This window comes from Chiloscyllium punctatum, chromosome 2 (assembly GCF_047496795.1).
Source record: "Chiloscyllium punctatum isolate Juve2018m chromosome 2, sChiPun1.3, whole genome shotgun sequence".
Taxonomy (NCBI): Eukaryota; Metazoa; Chordata; class Chondrichthyes; order Orectolobiformes; family Hemiscylliidae; genus Chiloscyllium; species Chiloscyllium punctatum.
Window position 1 is genome coordinate 21,595,535 of NC_092740.1, and position 18,994 is coordinate 21,614,528.

General features: G+C 39.4%; 1 protein-coding gene across 1 annotated transcript; it reads right to left on the bottom strand.

The window, feature by feature from the left end:
• Positions 1-1,328: 1,328 nt before the first annotated feature.
• Positions 1,329-6,287, bottom strand: hmgb2a (high mobility group box 2a). Its single transcript, XM_072594560.1, has 5 exons — positions 6,045-6,287; positions 3,706-3,868; positions 3,477-3,619; positions 3,220-3,394; positions 1,329-1,941 (listed from the first exon to the last, which is right to left on the bottom strand). Exons 2-5 carry the CDS (start codon positions 3,853-3,855, stop codon positions 1,768-1,770), a joined length of 642 nt encoding a protein of 213 aa, XP_072450661.1. The 5' UTR covers positions 3,856-3,868; positions 6,045-6,287; the 3' UTR covers positions 1,329-1,767.
• Positions 6,288-18,994: the final 12,707 nt, after the last annotated feature.

Genomic DNA, 18,994 nt, shown 5'->3' on the forward strand with positions numbered 1-18,994 from the left:
AGAATCATTCTTGCAAACTTCCCCTGGACCCCTTTCAAGACCAGCACATCCTTCCATGGATACAGGGCCCAAGCTGCAAAAATATTCCAAATGCATACTGACCAGAGCCATATACATCTCTGTCCTTGTATTCTAGCCCTATTGCAATGTATGCTAACATTGAATTTGCCTTCCTGACAGCCAACTGAACTTGCAGGTTAACATTGAGAACTCTGAACATCCAATTCCTTTCACGTTTCTAATTTCTGAAGCCATTTCCCATTTAGAAAACAGTCCGTTATCTCACTTTCCTATATTGTTTTCCATCTGCCACTTTGCCCATTCTCCCTAACCAAGTTCTTCTGCAAGCCTCCCCACTTCAGTACTTGTGCCTCCACTTCGTCATTTGCAACCTTAGCAACATGCCCTCACAGTTCCTTTGTCCAGATCATTAAAGTATTAATTAATGAAATTAGAAGATCCTTTATTCTGACTGACCTCTACCAGGCAGTCAATCATTTACCCATGCCGGTACTTTCAGGATGCATTCAATTCTCCCCCCCATATATTGGTCCCCAACTTGTTCCACTTTTGTCAATCAAGGTATTAAATACACATGGGCAATTCAGTCATTAATTTATTCTGAAGGAGGAATTAATGTAACTCGGCCTGCCATTTCTTTAGGGGCGATTGACTTCTACCAACTATGCAAGCAGTTCAATGCTTGCCCAAAATATTAAAAACGGAAAAAGTTTTCATTTTTCTGACTGGCAGCTGGATCACAAATAAAACCAGGAGATTCAGTTTCTACAGCATCATACTGGACTTTAAATGTGAACTCTTTCTTGAGAAATGCTTCCAGACTGGCTGAGATCCTTCAGAATTTATTTTTCCACATTTAGCAATATTTTGCCTTTATGTTAGCTGGATCACTTTGTCCACTGTACTGCTAGAACAGGGCAGCAAGATCCCTGTAATTTTAAATTCTCAGTCAGAGCGAAAGGGTAAAAGACATTTTCATACAAAAAAAATACTCTACAACTTTATTTGCATGGGTACTTTCTTTTTGTTTTCCAACACCTACGCAAGCAGCCAACTGTCATGAATGCAAACTCATTTTGAAAAAAAAACCCAAAGTTTTATCATTATATACTCAAGTACATTTTGTACACCCAGGTTCCAAGTGAGCTGAGAAAGTTCTGCATTTTCAAAGTATCTCAAGCCCACTATCACAAATGTCTCTTTTGGAAGGTTGCGCCATTCTATCCACATCACTTCACATTTGCTGTCTCAATTTCAATCCCAACCTGCTTTACAAATGACTGCAAAAATAATTGCCAACTGCAAGATAATGTTTCAGTTTTATTAAAAAAAAGTATTGATTCTTATCATGATCTAACATGAAAAGTTAGCAATCACATGTAGTGACAAAAGATCTACAAAAACCATCTGCAAAAAATTGGTATGAACTGCATGACAAAAAAAATCCTCACTACCTTGGCCATTGAAATTTCCACACAAAACATTAAATAGGCAATAACATTCCATCACTCTGGAGTCCCTCTCTTTTTGAAAGGCTGTGCCTTAAAAAAAATCAGCTACTTACAATTAAAACAGTACAGGGTCTGGCTACGCAGTGTAAAAATACAACACTAACTATACACAGTTTTGTACAGTTTCTTTACACCTAAGCCATTGATCCAAATTACAAATGAGCTCACATTTCCTGTCTTTGCAAAAAAAAATAGATCAAGCTTAGACAAAGATCTTTTTTACATCTGGATTTATTTAATCGTCATCCTCCTCATCATCTTCTTCTTCCTCATCATCTTCCTCCTCTTCATCTTCATCCTCATCTTCCTCCTCCTCTTCCTTCTTCTTCTTCTTTGCAGCCTGAGCTGGCTTGGCAGCAGGTTTCTTACCAGCGTCACCTTTGCATTTGGCACGATAGGCTGCAACTTCCTATGAAGCAAAATTAAAATAATTATTGCAGTATACTCAAGACTACTTTGCTATATTTTCCAATACACTAACTGGGCTGTAACTTGCAGCAATGAAAAAACAAGCACCTAACAGACCAATATACTCAACTACACCTGTAAGGCAACTTTTTTAAAAGTTGCCACATTGGTCCCTATATTCCTCTTATTTTTCAGTCACTGCACGCACCTTGGAGTTAAGTGTACAGCAGCAACTTCCTAAACCAAAAATCAATACATCGGCACACCAAATGGCATATAGACACCTAGCAGCCCCACAGCTCGAATGCAAAACTGTTTGATCCTGCTGAATTAACCATACTCTCCCAATAAAAGATCCAAATTATCAAAAATTTTCTGTAATTATTTGCTCACACTTTTTTGAAAATACTCATTCCCATATCCATACTTCTCTAATCCAGTTGTACACACACACACATTACAATTCACACTACTTCCTCACACTATATAGACCCTTCCCAAGTATACAGCAAGATTAAGTCAATATACAACAATTGAGTTAAGGAGTATTATTGAAATGAGATAAATAATCAGATGACGCAAAACGTAAAATTGGAATTTGTGGTACTTGGAGAGTTCAGATAAATTGCCATGGAATGTGGATTCAGGGACTAACTTGCTAAAAAGATTGGCCCTTTATGTAGATAAGCCTTAGACAATTCACAAGAGATAGAGGTTTTGCTCAAGTTTCAAACACCATCTTAGCTCCTGATATAAAAAAAATGATAAACTTTGTTAGTAATTGAGTGTAAGACTGTGTCAAGGACAAATTTGCAAGTTACTGGAACATATGGGTCAGATCTATTTACAAATCTGCATTAGTTAGTAATGTTAGCTATGAGATATTTCTGAAAGGACAGCCACCAATCACTATCAATTTTAGAATAAAGGTTGTAAAGTATGCTGGAAAACATGCTTGGTCTTAAGAGCATTACGTTGCACAAAAGATACACCTCCAATTATGCAGCCCTTTTCCACTTCCTCATTTGCTTAATTTCACAACTCTTAAATTGGAAAAATGGCCACTAAGGAGAAGGAATAAATCTAACATGGATAAGCTACCCACGCCGAAAAGATAAAACCCCACAATCGTGCCGTGGTAAACCAAGCACAAAAACAAGTGGAAGCTAAGACTTCTCTCCCCCCACCAGGAGGGAGGCAGGGAATTAAAACACTGGACTTTTGTACAATGCAATAATCAAATATTTAAGACATACAAGTTTTCAAGTTTGCCAGTTACCTTGTCGTACTTCTCCTTTAACTTATGAGCCTTCTGCTCATATGGTACTTTATCCTTGGGTTGCACCGTGGACCACATCTCGCCCAGCTTCTTTGCAACATCTCCAATGGACATTCCAGGAGATTCACTTTTGATCTTTGGACGGTTGTCAGAGCAGAAAAGGAAAAATGCTGATCTGCAAGAATGAATAAGTTATTAAGATCAAGGTTACAGTTCAGACAATAAAACTCCCGAAAAACTTCAACCGCAGTACATACGGTGGTCTCTTGGGGGCATTTGGATCCTTCTTCTTCTTCTTCTCCCCCTTTTGAGGGACATAGTTCTTCATCTCCCTATCGTAACGGACCTTGTCATTTTTAGCCAGGTCTTCAAACTTGGACTTCTCTTTGACCGACATGGTCTAAACAAAAAGACCACTATTCAAGCCATGAAACAAATGAAAGAAATTTGCAAATTTCAAAACTTAAAAAATCAAATCAGTCTCACCTTCCACCTTTCCGAGCATTTCTTCGAGAACTCTGCAAAGTGGACAGTGGCTTCAGGGTGTTTCTTTTTGTGCTCCTCCCGGCAAGTCTGCACAAAGTATGCATAGGAGGACATTTTGCCCCGGGGCTTATTGGGATCTTTTCTAACCATTGTTAGTTCGTATCTGTAACAAAAGAAAGTTTAAGTACTCCAGAGAGTGAAAATCAGAAACGCTTACATATAGTGGACATCAGGTTCAGTTAAACACCATCTCAAGAAAAGTCAATCTCTGAGATGTCACCAAGCCGATTTGTTATTGTTTTGTGAAAACTGAAGGAAAACCAAGTTACTTTAAGCAAGCAATTTAAATACGTACAGGGACATTTCTCGTCAGGACATCACAGCCAATACGTTACAAGTATGCACCACACAGTTGGTAATGCGATACATGACCAGAAGTGTTTTGGTGTTAAACAAGGCACAAATGTGAATCCTTATAAAACAAAGATCGTGAAGTTTCTGCTACAAATGCTTAGGTAAAATATTAATCTTGTAGTTCAGAAGGGTTTGATTCAAAAAGTTCTCTTTTGCAAAGTCTATACACAATCGGTCAATTTTACAGAGTAAATGGGAAAACGGCTTGACAAAAAATTTCTTCTGGAAGAAACCATTGTGCTTAAACATAGTTATTGGAAAGGTACAGGATTATGAAAACTAGATCCATTTTGGATTTGCAGTTACAGAATAATTCAATACATTTCTGCTTAAGGTGCTCACACAAAAAAGAAATCTGTGGTTCCTGATATCTATCACCATAGCTTCCACAAACAAAACAGGTCAGAACAGTACATAGTTAATACCTTCACTGAGACAATTTTTAAAATTAAGTTCAAAGTGTTAGGAATGGAGGTGCATATATCTTAAATGATGGGTGTTCAATGAAATATGTTCAATGACAATCCACCACCAAAAACATAACCTTTAGGTAATAATTAAAATAATCTTACAATCTGTTGCTCAACAATCAAATCCACACACTTTTACATTTCTAAAGCAAAGAAAAACTCATCTCCAACAGAAACTGAATCAAGAAGCTTGTATTTTTTTGTATATAACCCATCCACAAAAATGAAAATCTAAGCCAAAAAATTTACAGTGAAGTGGCCCACATGTCAAACTTGCATGTGGAACTTTCTGAAAATACACAAAAGTTCTTCCCAAAATCTATTAAAGTACTATTCTTAAAACACGCACCCAATAAAATATTTGCATACACAAACTCCAATTTAATTTGCACTTCAGAAAAACTTTTAAAACACTTGATCCGATATTTCTGTGACAGGGAAAGATTTTTCGCAGCTATTTATAATGGAAATATACAAGACGGCAATGGACACCGTTTGATAGAGAGGGGGAGAAAATGATTTTTTTTAATATACAAAACAAAATTAATTGAAAAGGGAATGAAAGAAAAGGGGGGAAAGGGCGGGCTTGTACAGATGTGCAACTGCCTGGGCGTCCATTTACCTCCATTTTACTTAGACACACACACACACAATACCAAGCAGATGGAGCAGGAAAAGAAACAGAGAAGGGGGGCAGCACTTGCACAAGAAACTACACTGCAACAAGCAGGAGGGAGAGAAAAACACAAGACCAGGAGAGGGAAAAAAAAGTAAATAGCCTTTTGCTTTGCATTTCTGACGACGCTCAAGAGAAACAACGAAATTAACCGCCCCCCCCAGTGCGATAAATTCGCCCGAGAGAGAAAAAAAATGCAAATGTCAGCAACTGAGGTAGGCTTTTCCTCTCGCTCTTGCAATCACTGCGCACTTCCATTAAGCAAACATACTGAGCATTGCAACCCAGAGGCGGCCATTTCCAAAAAAAAATCATAACCCCCCCCCTCCACCATTCTCAGATTTAAAACAAAAAATAAAGAAACACAAGAAGAATTCACCTTTCGTCTACCCGCGAGCGCGTTGTATTTTTTTCTCTTTTTTTTTCCCCCCCAAAAGAAAAGTTAACTGCCAAGAAATAAAGTAAAACCTTCCCCCCCCCCGCTTTACAAGAATCTTAAAACTGTTTTAGTTCGGGCTCCTCTCACTTTTGGAAACGTTCATGAGGTGCGAAACGCGTTTCTAAAAAAAAATAAAGTTACCGTACTTTTTTTAAAAAATAAAAAAAGTCCAAAAGTGTGTTTGCACATTTAAATTTGCGTTCTTAAAAAAAAGTCGATTAAAGTGTTTTTTTCGAAAAAAAACACGCGTAACGTTTGTTTGTTTTTTCAAAAATATGTATTCCCGCGCACACATCTTTACATATAGATACCGTACCATTATATACATAGGGATACCTACCAGGCTCACACTACACAAGGCGTCAATGGACTACAAAGCTACACAGGGCGCTGGTTCTCACTATACTACTTCTCACCCTAACATGACTACACGTTTCTTTCCCGGGCCGCGCCTTGTCAATCAGGCCCGCCGTCAGCGCTCATTGGTAAGGAGGGTGGGCCAGAACGTCTAAGGCAGCTACCGATTGGCCCGGCTCCACATCAATCGAACGCTGAACGACGCTAACAACAAGTTCGGATGCGCCGTCGCTGCCACCAGCGCCTGCTGTTACTGATACGACCTCCGCTCGAGACAAACGCCCGCCCCAACATACACAAAAATTCTCCTTTCCCCTTCCCCCCGCCCCTAACTCGCTACGGGATGTACCAGTTTGAATCGCAGGCGGTCGCCAGTTGATTGGTCGGCGGTTACCCGCTGTCGTCATCGTCCCGGCCAGACAAAATTCGAATTGGTGGCAACTCGGAAGCCGATTGGCCAGTCTCCGAGCGGTCGCGCGTTAGGAAGTCACGTGTGACAATTTGAAAAAAAACGGTCGGCGACGCTCGGCAGCCGCAGAGAGACAAAAGGACAGGTGTCAGAGGACGGCTGTGCTGAAGTGAACACCCTGGAGTTAGGGCAACATATGGGACAGAGTAGACAAGGAAGCAAAAAGATGTTATTGCAACCACACAGACTGGGGGAGGGAAAGCATCTAGTGCTGTCGGATCGTATACTTTTTTTGTGGGGTTATAATTATGGTCAGAAGTGATAGTTTTGTTTTTGTTTTGGTCTCTCAAGAATCACCATTGTGTAACTCGACGTACTGTTGAGCATTTTTCATTATTCAGCGATTGCTAATTAGGCGACTTTATTTGATGATGTTTCCTTGGGTCATGCAATTTTAGGAACCTAGGAAAGGCATTTAGACCCTTGAATCTGTTTTATTTTGGGCGATCACTTCTGAAACTGAAACAAACAAAAAAAAGGAAATTGCTGGAGAAACTCAGCAGCATCTATGGAGAGAGATAACAGAAAAACAGTTAACGTTTCGAATCCAGCGACCCTTTTTAAGATATCACTCCCGATCTTTGACCTAACTTTGTGCACTTTTTTAAATCTTGTGACTTAAGTTGAGGTGGCTCAGGTGTTTGAAATTTATACAGCTGAAGGGGAAGAGATTTTGAATTTTGTTCATGAGAATTTTCCAGCTCATGTTTTTGTCCCAGTGAAGAATTATAATTCTGTGGAATCAAATTAGTCAGATGTCAGTAGGGATGCATACATGGGAAAGGGAACATGCTTTCATTAGGTATAGGGTTAAGTAATGATCCATGGCAAATCACTGGACAATGTGAAAAAAATTGTCATGTTGGGAGCCTCTTCTTAGAGCAGATATCAACAGTGAAATTCAACACTGCCAAAGTATGCCTTTGACTGTCAGGAAAAAAGACAAAGACTTGTGCTCTCCAGGGTAGCAGTGTTACTTACACACAGCTGTTTTGTAGATATGGATAATGTACATTAGGTTCCTAAAGAAATATCACCAGCGATGCCTCTGCAAAATCCTGCAAATCCCCAGCAGGATTGTTGGTCCAATCAGAGTCTGCTCTCTGGCCAACATTCCCACCATTGAAGTAGCTGAGTTTGACAGACCACATTGAATGCATGACACAAGACTTCTAAAGACAAGTCGTTACCAGGAGAACAGTTTGTTTAAGGATGACCTGAAACACCCGCTTTCCCACTATAATATCCAAGATTACCCAAATTGGAGGTAAATCCATGGAGGTGCAAATCATTTTCAACATCTCTGAAAGGTCTAGGTGGACACCAAATATAAACAGTGGAAGGAGTATATAAAAACCTGGCATATCGCACCCAGCTACCTCTTCAAATATAACCTGTCCTACCTATGGCAGATTTGCAAGCCAGCATTGGGCTACTTAGTCATCTCAGGACACATCCCAAGGGACTGTCTAAGAAGAAACAACACTGGAAAAAGACAAGGAACAATCCAGAGTAAAGATACTCAATTGAAGGACATGCAATTTAGTTGGGAAAGAGCAGATTTGACCAAGGTAAATGGATCAATGAAACAATGATCTGCAATTCACCTGATAAAAGAGCAGCGCTGTGAAAGTTTGTGATTTTAAATAAACCTGTTGGATTATAACCGGTGTCGTGTGACCTCTGACTTTGTTCATCCCAGTCCAACACCGGCATCTGCAAATCATGCCTTTAAGCAGGTAATGATTTGGATGTAGTCAAATTATGTTCCTATGAGACGAAAAGAAGGTTAAAAAAACCACATTGCCCTGAATGATGAAAGAGATAGAGTCAACATGGCTTCTTAAAGCCATGGCTCCCTGGAATGCTGGATGCTGAGGGGTGACCTCATGGAGGTTTAGAAAATAATGGTGGGCATGAATAGGGTAAATGGACAAGGTCTTTTTCAGTGGTGGGGGAGTACAAAACTAGAGGCATATGTTTAGGGTGAGAGGGGATAGATTTAGAAGGGACTTAAGAGGCAACCTTTTCACCAGAGGGTGATGTGGTATGGAATGAGCTGCCAGAGAATGTGGAGACTGGCACAATTACAACATCTAAAAGGCATCTGGATGTGTATATGACTGAGAAGGATTTATAAGGATATGGGCCAAATGCTGGCAAATGGGACCAGATTTATTTATGATATCTGGCAGGCATGGATGAATTGGATTGAATGGTCTATTTCCATGCTATACAGCTCAATGACTATGAGATACCAAGCAGGATAGATAAAGGAACCTATGTATTTGGAGTTCCATAAGACATTTGCTTAATAACATAATAGCTCCTGATGTTAGGGGTAGTATTTTAACATAGACAGAGGATTAGCTGACTAATAGAAGACCAAGAGTTGGGAAAGATGGGCATTTTCAGAATGCTCACTAGTGCGACAAGGCTCTGCACTGATGCCATAATTATTAATGTGTATTACTGACATGGATGAGGGAAGAAAATGTGCTATTGCCATGTTTATGTATGAAAGAAAAATAGGTGGGAAAGCAAATGGTGAGAATGACAAAAAGTCTGGATAGATATGGACAAGTTAAGCAATGGTCAGAAACTTGGGAGATGGAATATAATGTGGGAGAATGTGAGGTCATACACTTTGGCAGGAAGAATAGAGTAGCTGAATATTATTTAAATGGAGAGAGGGATTTGGGGAGTCTTCAAAAGCAGGAAGGTAGGTTCAAGTTCTAGTGAAGACAAATAGAGTGTTGACCTTTATTTCAAAGGTAGGGGAGTATTAAAATATAAATTTTGTTAAATATATAGAAAGTGCAATTTTGACCACAGCTGAAACAACACGAACAGTTCAAGGTTTGCATAAAGATTTGTAGCTCGGATGCTGGTTGCAGTTGGTGTGGGTATGTTTGCCAAGCTGGGAATTTGGTTTGTAGATGTTTCATTTCCTTTGTAGGTGGCATCCTCAGTGCTGTGGTGAAAGTTTTGTGAACTGGAGGACACCGATTAATAAAAGAACCAGAAGTGATCGGAGGAAAATGCTTTTATACATCATCGGTTACACAGCCTGAAATCCTGTGGAAGCTGTCAAAATGAAATTGTACACTCATCTGAAGAGGCTTTTATTAGGCAGTGGGGAACGGGACGAAGGGAGTGGGTGAACTGAGTAGCCCTTGCAGAGAGCTGGCACTGACAAAAAGGGTCAGAGATCTTCTGCAATAAAAACATAAAGTGTTGGAGAAACTCAGTAGGTCTGGCAACTTCAATAGAGAGAAGAACAGTGTCAACATTTCCTGTTCAGTGAACCTTTGTCAGAAATGAAAATAGCTAGGAAAGGGTAATATTCATGTTGATGTGAGGAGGGGTGGGTGAATCAATTATATTCAGAGAGTTCCCAAAGAGAATGAAAGGGTATTGGCAAAGAAAGAGATTGCTGATGATAAGCTGAGAGAGAGATAAATCTTGGGTAGGGTGCCAATGGGAAGTGTAAATGGTTGAAGGTGGGTTGGGGTCCAAAACAGGACCTGGGGTGAAAAGGAAGGTAATGAACTTGGAAGAGGGTTCTAATCCAATAACACGCTGAAATTGTTAATCTTAAATTGTGTCCTGAAAGCTGTAAGGTACCTAGGCAGAAGATGAGGTGTTATTCCTCCAGCTTGCATTGATCCTCACTGGAGTACTGCAGCAGGCCTGAGACAGAAATGTTGGCATTTCCTGACAAAATCATCCAAAAACACACTTCAGATTCAGTCAATCTCTACATCTCATCTCTGCTGTCAGACTGCTTGTTTTAACATCATATCTTCACAAACCAGAATTTACTTTCTTCAAGTGCTGAAAGGATAAAAACTGTTATTTTTCCCCCAGGTAAACTTGGTTCCCCAGCCACTGACTCTATTTAGTTCTGTAACTGTTGTCCTGCAAAACAGATTGTTTGCTACCTCAAAGTCTTATTTGACCTCAAGCCTTTAACACATTATCCTGTCATTACAATTTCTTATTGGATTATTAGTTTCTACCCTTGTATTAGCTGATCTACTTAAACGTCTTTTGTTACCTAAAGACTTGGCAATATTTACACACACCTGCCTGGCCTCACATTTCCATCTGCTTATATTTAATTTAATCTAACCTCCTCTGCTTGTATCCTAACTCTCACCATGGCACCTTCAATCAATATCCCTGTACTCATGATGTATATTGGCTCCCAGTTCAGGAATTCTGTTTTTAAATTTGTCCTTGCTTTTGCTCCTCCCTAGAACTGGAAATATAGCTGGTTCTTTATACCCTCAAGGCATAGAAAGAAAGTAAGAAACCATGATAACTTTGTTGCAAAGGAGTATATGCACTTCACTGTTAGGAGATGAATTTTCATGAATATCAGATTGCTCCATTCAAAATAGCAGGATAATTTTGCTGTTCCAATTGATTCCAATAAGACTACTGCATTGTGATAAAGCATCTAATTTGTAAAGTTGTAGGATTGACATCATGAGAAATGTTCTAAAGTTTTTCAGTATCTGTGATTCTGTTCTGAGAGCTAATGCCTATTACAACTCATGCCATCAGGTTGCTGAATATATTTAGTAATCTAATAGTCACAATAATCATAAAATTTGATTTTAAAAGTATTTGTGAATTTAAAAAAATAGTTTTGCCTGTGGAATGATAGGATAGTTAGAGCATACAAGGAGGCCATTTGGTCCAGCATGGTTATACCAGTTCTCTGCAAGAGCAACTCAATGAGTCCCATTCGCCTGTATTTTTCCCCATATTGGGAAAGTGCAATTTTCCATATGCAATTATGGTGTCATCATGGATGACAACTTGGAAAGAGGCCCATCATTTCCACACCTTTCATCAAGTACCTATCTACTCTAATCGCATTACCCAGCAGTTGACCCATAGCCTTGCATGCTATTTCTATGTAGATAAGTATGAAATTTATTTTGAGAGCAATGATTGAATCTTCCTCCATCAAACAGTCAGGCAGTGCATTCCAGATATTAACAAGTCAGTGTTCAAAAAAAGACAGTTTTTTATCATATTGTCTTTGGTTGATCAATCAAACATACTCAATCTGTCCTCAATGTTTCTGCCAGTTTTTTCGCTACCTAGCCTATCCAGACAACCTCCCAATTTAAAATGCCCCTATGAAATCTCTGTTCCTTATTTTTCTCAGCGCCATTCGACCCACAGTTCAATCATTTGACCTAGCATTAAACGTGTCTAAGCAATTCCTCACTGGTGACGTTTGGCTCACAAGACTGTACTTGCTAGATCATCCCTATCTCCTTTTCAGAACCAGGTGTAATACGATACTTGGAAGCAGCTAATCCTCTGATACCATTACTCTAGCTAAAGAGGATTGGAAAATTTTGGCCAGTCAAAATAACCTATGCAATTTCCATCCTTACTTCATAGAATTCCCGCAACGTGGAAGCATGCCATTCAGTCCATTCTGTCTACACCCATCCTTCAAAGAGCGTCCCATCCAGACCTATCCCATCACTGTAACCCTGCATTTCCCATGGCTATCCCACCTAACCTGCACACTGGGCAATTTATTATGGCCAATCCACCTGACCTGTACATCTTCTCACTGTGGGAGAAAACGAAAGGAAAGCCATCTAGACACAGGAAAAATGTACAAACTCCAGACAGACAGTCACCCGATGGTGGAATCCGACACAGGTCGCTGGTACCGTGAGGCAGCAGTGCTAACCACTGAGCCACTGTGCTGCCCACCTTCCTTCAACAAGCACATGAATTCCATCTAGACCAGGTAACGTTTCTATTTTGAGTGCTGCTAACCTTTTATTACCTCTAATTTACCTATTATTATCTAGTCCAATTTGTCAAGTATCTCCTTTATTGTGCCATTGATAGCATCTCTTCTTCACTGAAGACAGATGCAAAGTATTCAGTTATACCTCAGTGTGCCTAGTTTTCCTCCATAAGACGATTTAATTTTTGGGTTCTTATCAGCCCCACCATATCTTTTATATCTGTACTTTGATTTTCCTATTGTATCACTCACTGATCTATTTTTGTATTCTCTCTTTGCCTCTCTTACTTCCTTTTTCAATTCACCCGTTTACTTTTTGTTTGCAACTTTATTTTCTACTGATCATAAACATAATATTTGTCATAAATGTCATCTTCTATTACATTTTAATTTCTAACATAGAAACTAGGCAGCGGAGAAGGCTATGTCACCCTTTGAGCTTCCTCCATCATTTAATATGATCATGGCTGATCCTCTATCTCTACACCATATTCCCCTTTTCTCTCTATATCCCTTGATACCTTTCATATCTAAAAAATTATTTGTTTCTTGAATATACTCAGTGACCTGGTCTCTAAAACCTCCTGTGGGAACGAATTCCACAGGTTGACCACTCTCTTGAGTGAAGAAAGGTTTTCTCATCTCTGTCCTAAATGGCCTACCCCATTTCCTAAAACTGTGGCCCCAAGTTGTAGGTTCCCCAACCAGAGGAAACATCAACCCTGCATCTAGTTTATCTAATCCTGTTAGAATTTTAAACGTTTAAATCAGATTCTCCTTTATTCTTCTAAACACTAGTGAATACAAGCCCAGATTAACCAATCTCTCCTTGTCTCTCCATTTGCCTTCCTAATTGCTGCTGCAATCTATATCTTACTTGTATGGATTATATAAGTTACCCATATCTCTTTGGGCATTCACACTTCCCAACATATAACTGTTTAAATAATGCTCTGCCTTACTGATTTTCACACTGACAGTGTATAACTTCACAGTTATCCATGCATCTGCTATGTGTTTGTCCACAACTCAACTTGTCTAGATCACCCTGAAGCCTCTCACAACTCACAATCCCACTTAGTTTTGTGTGGTCATCAAACTTGGAAGTCTCGCATTGGGTTTCTTTATATATATTAATCATGATATATATCATATATATATCATGATTAATTAGGACCCAAGCGCTGATCTCTGTGGTACACTACCTACCACCTAGAAAAAGACCCCACATTATCTCTTTCTTATTTATCATCCGATTCTCAATCCATGCCAGTATATTACTCTTAATCTTGTATATTTTAAAGACCCAGAGTTAATGTTTCAAGTCCAGTATTCAGAACTGACCAGACTTAAAATATTAACTCAGTTTCTCTCTCCACAGTTTCTGCCAGACCTGCTGAGTTTTTCCAGCATCCGCAGTATTTTGCTTTTATGTTATCATTTTATGGTTACTGTTCCCCAATGGACCACACACAACAAGATTGTTCATTAATCGTCTCTCCTTGCACAATACCAATCTAGGATAGCCTGCTGACTTGTTGGTTGCTCAACAAATTGGTATCACATATAAACTCCAGGAAGTTCTTCTCCAAAGTATTATTGTTAGTTTGTTTTTTTCAATTTAAATGGAGATTAAAATCACCCTTATTGCATGCATCTTTAATTTCCTGTTTAGTGCCTTCCCTCAGCTCTGCTAATGTTTGGGGCCTAAAGACAATCCCCACCCCCCAATCAACATTTTCTGCCTCTTGGTGTTTCATATCTCCTCCCGTATAGATTACACATCTCGATTTTCCAAGTCAGCATTCTTCCTCACTATTGCATCAATTTCTCCCTTTATTAACAATGTTACCCCACCTGTTTTTTTTTTCTATTTCTCTGTTCTTCCTTAATATTGAATAGCCCTGAATATTCAGTTCCTATCCTTGGTCATCCTGTCTCTGTAATTACAAGTATATCATAAACATATATATCTATTTGTGCTGTTAATTCATCTATCTTATTGCAAATGCTCTGCCCATTAAGACGCAAAGACTTTAGGCTTATCTTTTTAACCTTGTGATTCATGTTTGCTTTATTTTGCACTATGGCCTCATTTGTTTCTCATCTTTATGCCTTTCATTTTTATTTCTTAATTTTCGGTCTTTTGTTTCTATCCTTGTTTCCTCCTTCTCTTGCTCAGATTCCCATCCCCATGCCATTGTAGTTTAAATCATCCCTAACAACACTAGCAATCAGCCCGTGAGGACATTGGTCCTAGTCCAACCTGGATGCAATCCCTCGTGCTTATACTGGCCCCATCTTTCACACAACCAGTCTCAATGTCCCAGGAATCTGAATTCATCCACACACCAATTCTCCAGCCATATATTCATTGGATATATCTGTTATTTCTACAGTCACTCGCATATAACACTGGAGTATTCCTGAGCTTACTACCTTTGAGGTCCTACTTTTTAATTTGCCTCCTAACTCCCTGTACTCAGTTTGCAGAACTTTTTTTAAAACTTGTGTTGTTGGCGTAAACACATCCAACTGGCTGTTCCCACTCCTTCTTCAGAATGCTCTGTAACCTCAGCAAAACATCCTTAACCTTGCCATCAGGGGAGCAAAACACCATTCCGGAGTTTTTTCTCTGGCTGCAAAAACACTTATCTGTTCCCCTTACTATTGAAACCCTTATCATTATAGCTCTGCTGCTCTTCTTCCTCCTGTCTTGTTCAGCGGAGCCACCAATAGTGCTAAGGACTTAGCCCTTGAGAAGTTTTCTCTCCTGGTGGTATCACCCAAAGCCTAAATGATCTACAGTCTAAATGTATCTGTTAAAGAGGGGAATGGCCACAGGGTTCTCCTACATAACTGCATACCTTTACACTGCCTAATGGTCACCCAACCTCCTTCTGTCTGTTCAGCCTTTAGCTGCAATGTGACTGCCTCACTAAACATGCTGTCCGTGATGGTCTCTCAATATTTAATCATCTAGGGAGTGCTACTTTAGATGCCCTCCTGTTCTAACCCTCGACCACAACCCCTAACCACAACCTCTCGGAATGTTTCTCACCTGTACCTCAACCATCACCTTTTTAAGTTAAAAGTCACACAAAACCAGATTATAGTACAACAGGTTTATTTGGAAGCATTCCTGATGATCCACTTGATGAAGAAGCAGCGCTCCAAAAGCCAGTACTTCTAAATAAACCTGCTGGACTATAATGTGGTGTTGTATGATTTTTAACTTTGTACACCCCAGTCCAACAACAGCACCTCCAAATCGTCACCTTTTTGAATGCCTCCAGTGAAATGTACTCCACTTGCCCCAATATTATTCCTCAAAGCTCAATCCAGCATTACACCTTTTCTGTTTGGGCTGAAAGCATACTGATTAGGTTCTCTTGAATATTATTCAGGAATTCCTCATCTTCTTTACCCTTCTGATTTTCATTTTGTCAATCTACATTTCGATAATTTGGGCCTCCTATTATAACTAAAACTCCAGCATTTTCTGTATTTTATCTTGAAAACTTGCTGCTTGATTACCATGTTATGATCTATGTAGTATAATAGCTTTCCAATTGTACCTTACTTTCAACCAAGTAGAGCCTGTCTTTGAATCCTCAAGTACATCATCCTTTTCCAGTGTTTAAACAGTATCTTTAGCAATACTGTCACCCTATTATTCCTCTTCATCCTTCCTCATTTTTTCATGAATACAGTGCAGCTAGGAATATAAAGTACCCAATCCTCCTCTTGTTTCAGCTAAATGTCTTCTTTTTAATCTTTTATTCTTTCATTGAGTGTAAGCATTACTGGAAATGCCAATATTTGTTACCCCTCCCTAATTGCCCTTAATCTTAGTGCCTTGTTAGGCCATTTCAGAAGGTAGTTAAGAGTTAAACACAATGCTGTGCATCTGGAGTCATGTGTAGGGCAGACCTGGTAGGGTGGAGGATTTTCTTTCCTAAAGAACATTATAGAAGCAAATTATTTTTTCAACAATCGGTGATAGTTTCATTACCAATGACTAGCTTTCAATCCCAGATTGATTGGTTGAATTCAAATTCCAGAAGCCGCTGTTATGGGATTTGAACCCATGTCCCCAGAGCATTTGCTTGTGTCTCTGGATTACTAATCCAGTGACAATACCAGAGGTGTACCCTATGGCACAATCCCTTGTGGTTGTTTGGGCCTTTTGTTCACCAAACACAGTTACCTGCTTCATTCATTTACACAAATGCACCAAAAGCTGTCTTGATCGACCTCACATTCCTTACTGCATCCCTGTCTATTTCCTCCTATTTTTGAACTACTCTTTATTATAATGTGGTTTGATATTGTGTTTCATTTGTCTTCAACGGCTGACTATTTTAGCTCCAATCTCCATTGCTTTTTTACTTTTTCCACATTTCCTTGGAGGACACTTAATTTCTGCCTTGGGAAAACTGTCCTAATCTGTTCAGTGAATGTGGGAAAATTAATTTTCTAGTAAATATTCTTTGCACCACATCTCAATGGTTTGACAAGAATAAGTGAAAAATGGTTAAATGACAGGGTTAATTAGATCAAGGCATGCAGATATAATTTAGTCTCTAGTTTAAACAAATGCATTACAATCTTATTTTATATTTGTTATTATTGTATTTATTATGAAAAATCTAATCTAAACTTGTCATCCTATAATTACATCCTTCCATAAAGTGCCTCAATTGGAGAAATATGTAATTACAGCATTATAATTTAACATTGATAGTTTTCACCATAAATATATCAGGATTTATAATGAAACAAGTCGATAGAAGCAAATTGGATATTTGCTGACCCATGGTCATTTAATATTATGGTACCTTTAGGAACCCCCAATTCTATTTTCCTTATTTAATCTGCTTGCCTGAAAGGTACGGCACATGCTTATTTTAAAATTCCCTTTGATTGTAATTTAATCTGCAAATCATCTAGATGGTGATCTGTTTAAGGAGCCTTTTGCTGGTAAATCTCTACAGCCAAGTTCCTATGTTGCATGCAGCTGATTGCAAGGTCCGAGTGCAGCTTGGAGACAGGCTTGTAACACCATGCCACTGATTGTTAGCCCTTCACGCCCTGCAAGTACAGCTCCTCATTCAGGTTAAATGTACATATTCTGAACATCTTCGCAGCAGCAAATACAATATATTGTATAAAGTGGTGAAGATGTTCAACCTGATATTCGTGAACAGGTCAGGAGTGAGTGGAAGTGACTTTATTGACTGGAGGCTGTGTATGTGTTCTCCGATGAGTACAACAGCTATGTATTGAGTCTGGCAGTGAAGGCAAAGTGGAGACATTGAAGCATAATTGATCTTAATAAAACCAAAGGACAGCATGTAATGGAAATCTCAAGCAAAAACAGAAAATGCTGGAGAAACTCAACAGCTCTGGAAGCATTTGTAGATAAAAAACTGAGTTAATATTTTGAGTCCAGTGACCCTTTGTTAAAACTCATTACCATAATCATATATGGTATTATGGTGGTGACTAGGTCGGGGGGGGGGGTAAAGTACATCGAGTCAGTGCTCAGAGAGAGAAAAAAAAAGACAAACACAAGATTGCTCATGGTAAGCCAAGAAAGCAGTAAATACTGAGTAAATTGCTATTGAGAAGTGTAAATGGTTGAAAATGGGTTTGTTATATTAGGAGCATACAGAATGAATAGGGTGTGGAGGAAGGTAAGGAAGATGAAGGGCAGTGCTCACATTTAGAAAATGTTAAACCCCTCCTCAATGTTGAGTCCTTAAGTTAGTAAAGTGAGGTAATCTGCTGTTCTGTTTTTGATATCAAAATGCAAACCTCACATTGTACTTCATTTGTCATGATTTGCCCACTCACTCAACTTGTCCAAATCACACTGAAGCATCTCTGCACAATTCATCCTTCCACCCAACATTGTGTCATTTGCAAACTTGAAGATATTGTTTTTGGGGGAGGGTGAGCAGCCAGAGGTCATTGTGTATGTTTCCACAAATGATAGGTAGAAATAGGGATGAGGTCCTGTAGAATGATTATAGAGAGCTAGGAAGAAAATTAAAAATCAGGATCTCAATGATGGTAATCTCCGGATTACTTCCAGTGCCACATGGTAGTGAGGATAAGAACAGGAGGATATTGCAGATGCATGTATGGCTAAGAATCTGATTTCTTAGATCATTGGGATCTTTTCTGGAGCAGAGGTGATCTGTTCAAGAGGGGTGGGTCGGACCTGAACTGGAGGGGGTAAAAACAAGAACTGCAGATGCTGGAAACCAGAGTCTGGATTAGAGTGGTGCTGGAAAAGCACAGCAGGTCAGGCAGTATCCGAGGAGCAGGAAAAACGTCGGTTTTCCTGCTTCTCGGATGCTGCCTGACCTGCTATGCTTTTCCAGCACCACTCTAGTCCTGAACTGGAGGGGGACCATTATCCTGGTGAGCAGATTTGCTAGTGCTACAAGGGAGCATTTAAACTAGATTAGCAGGGGGTTGGAATCATCAACAGCAGCGAGGGAAGTGCAAGGCTGGGAGGAGATACAGTAATCAGAAATAGCCAGCTAAAAGAGACAGATCAGGCTGGAACATGACAGGGAGAAAGGCAGCGATCATAATATGGTAGAGTTCAGTCTGCAGTTTGAAAGAGAGAAGGCAAAATCGGATATAATGGTGTTACAGT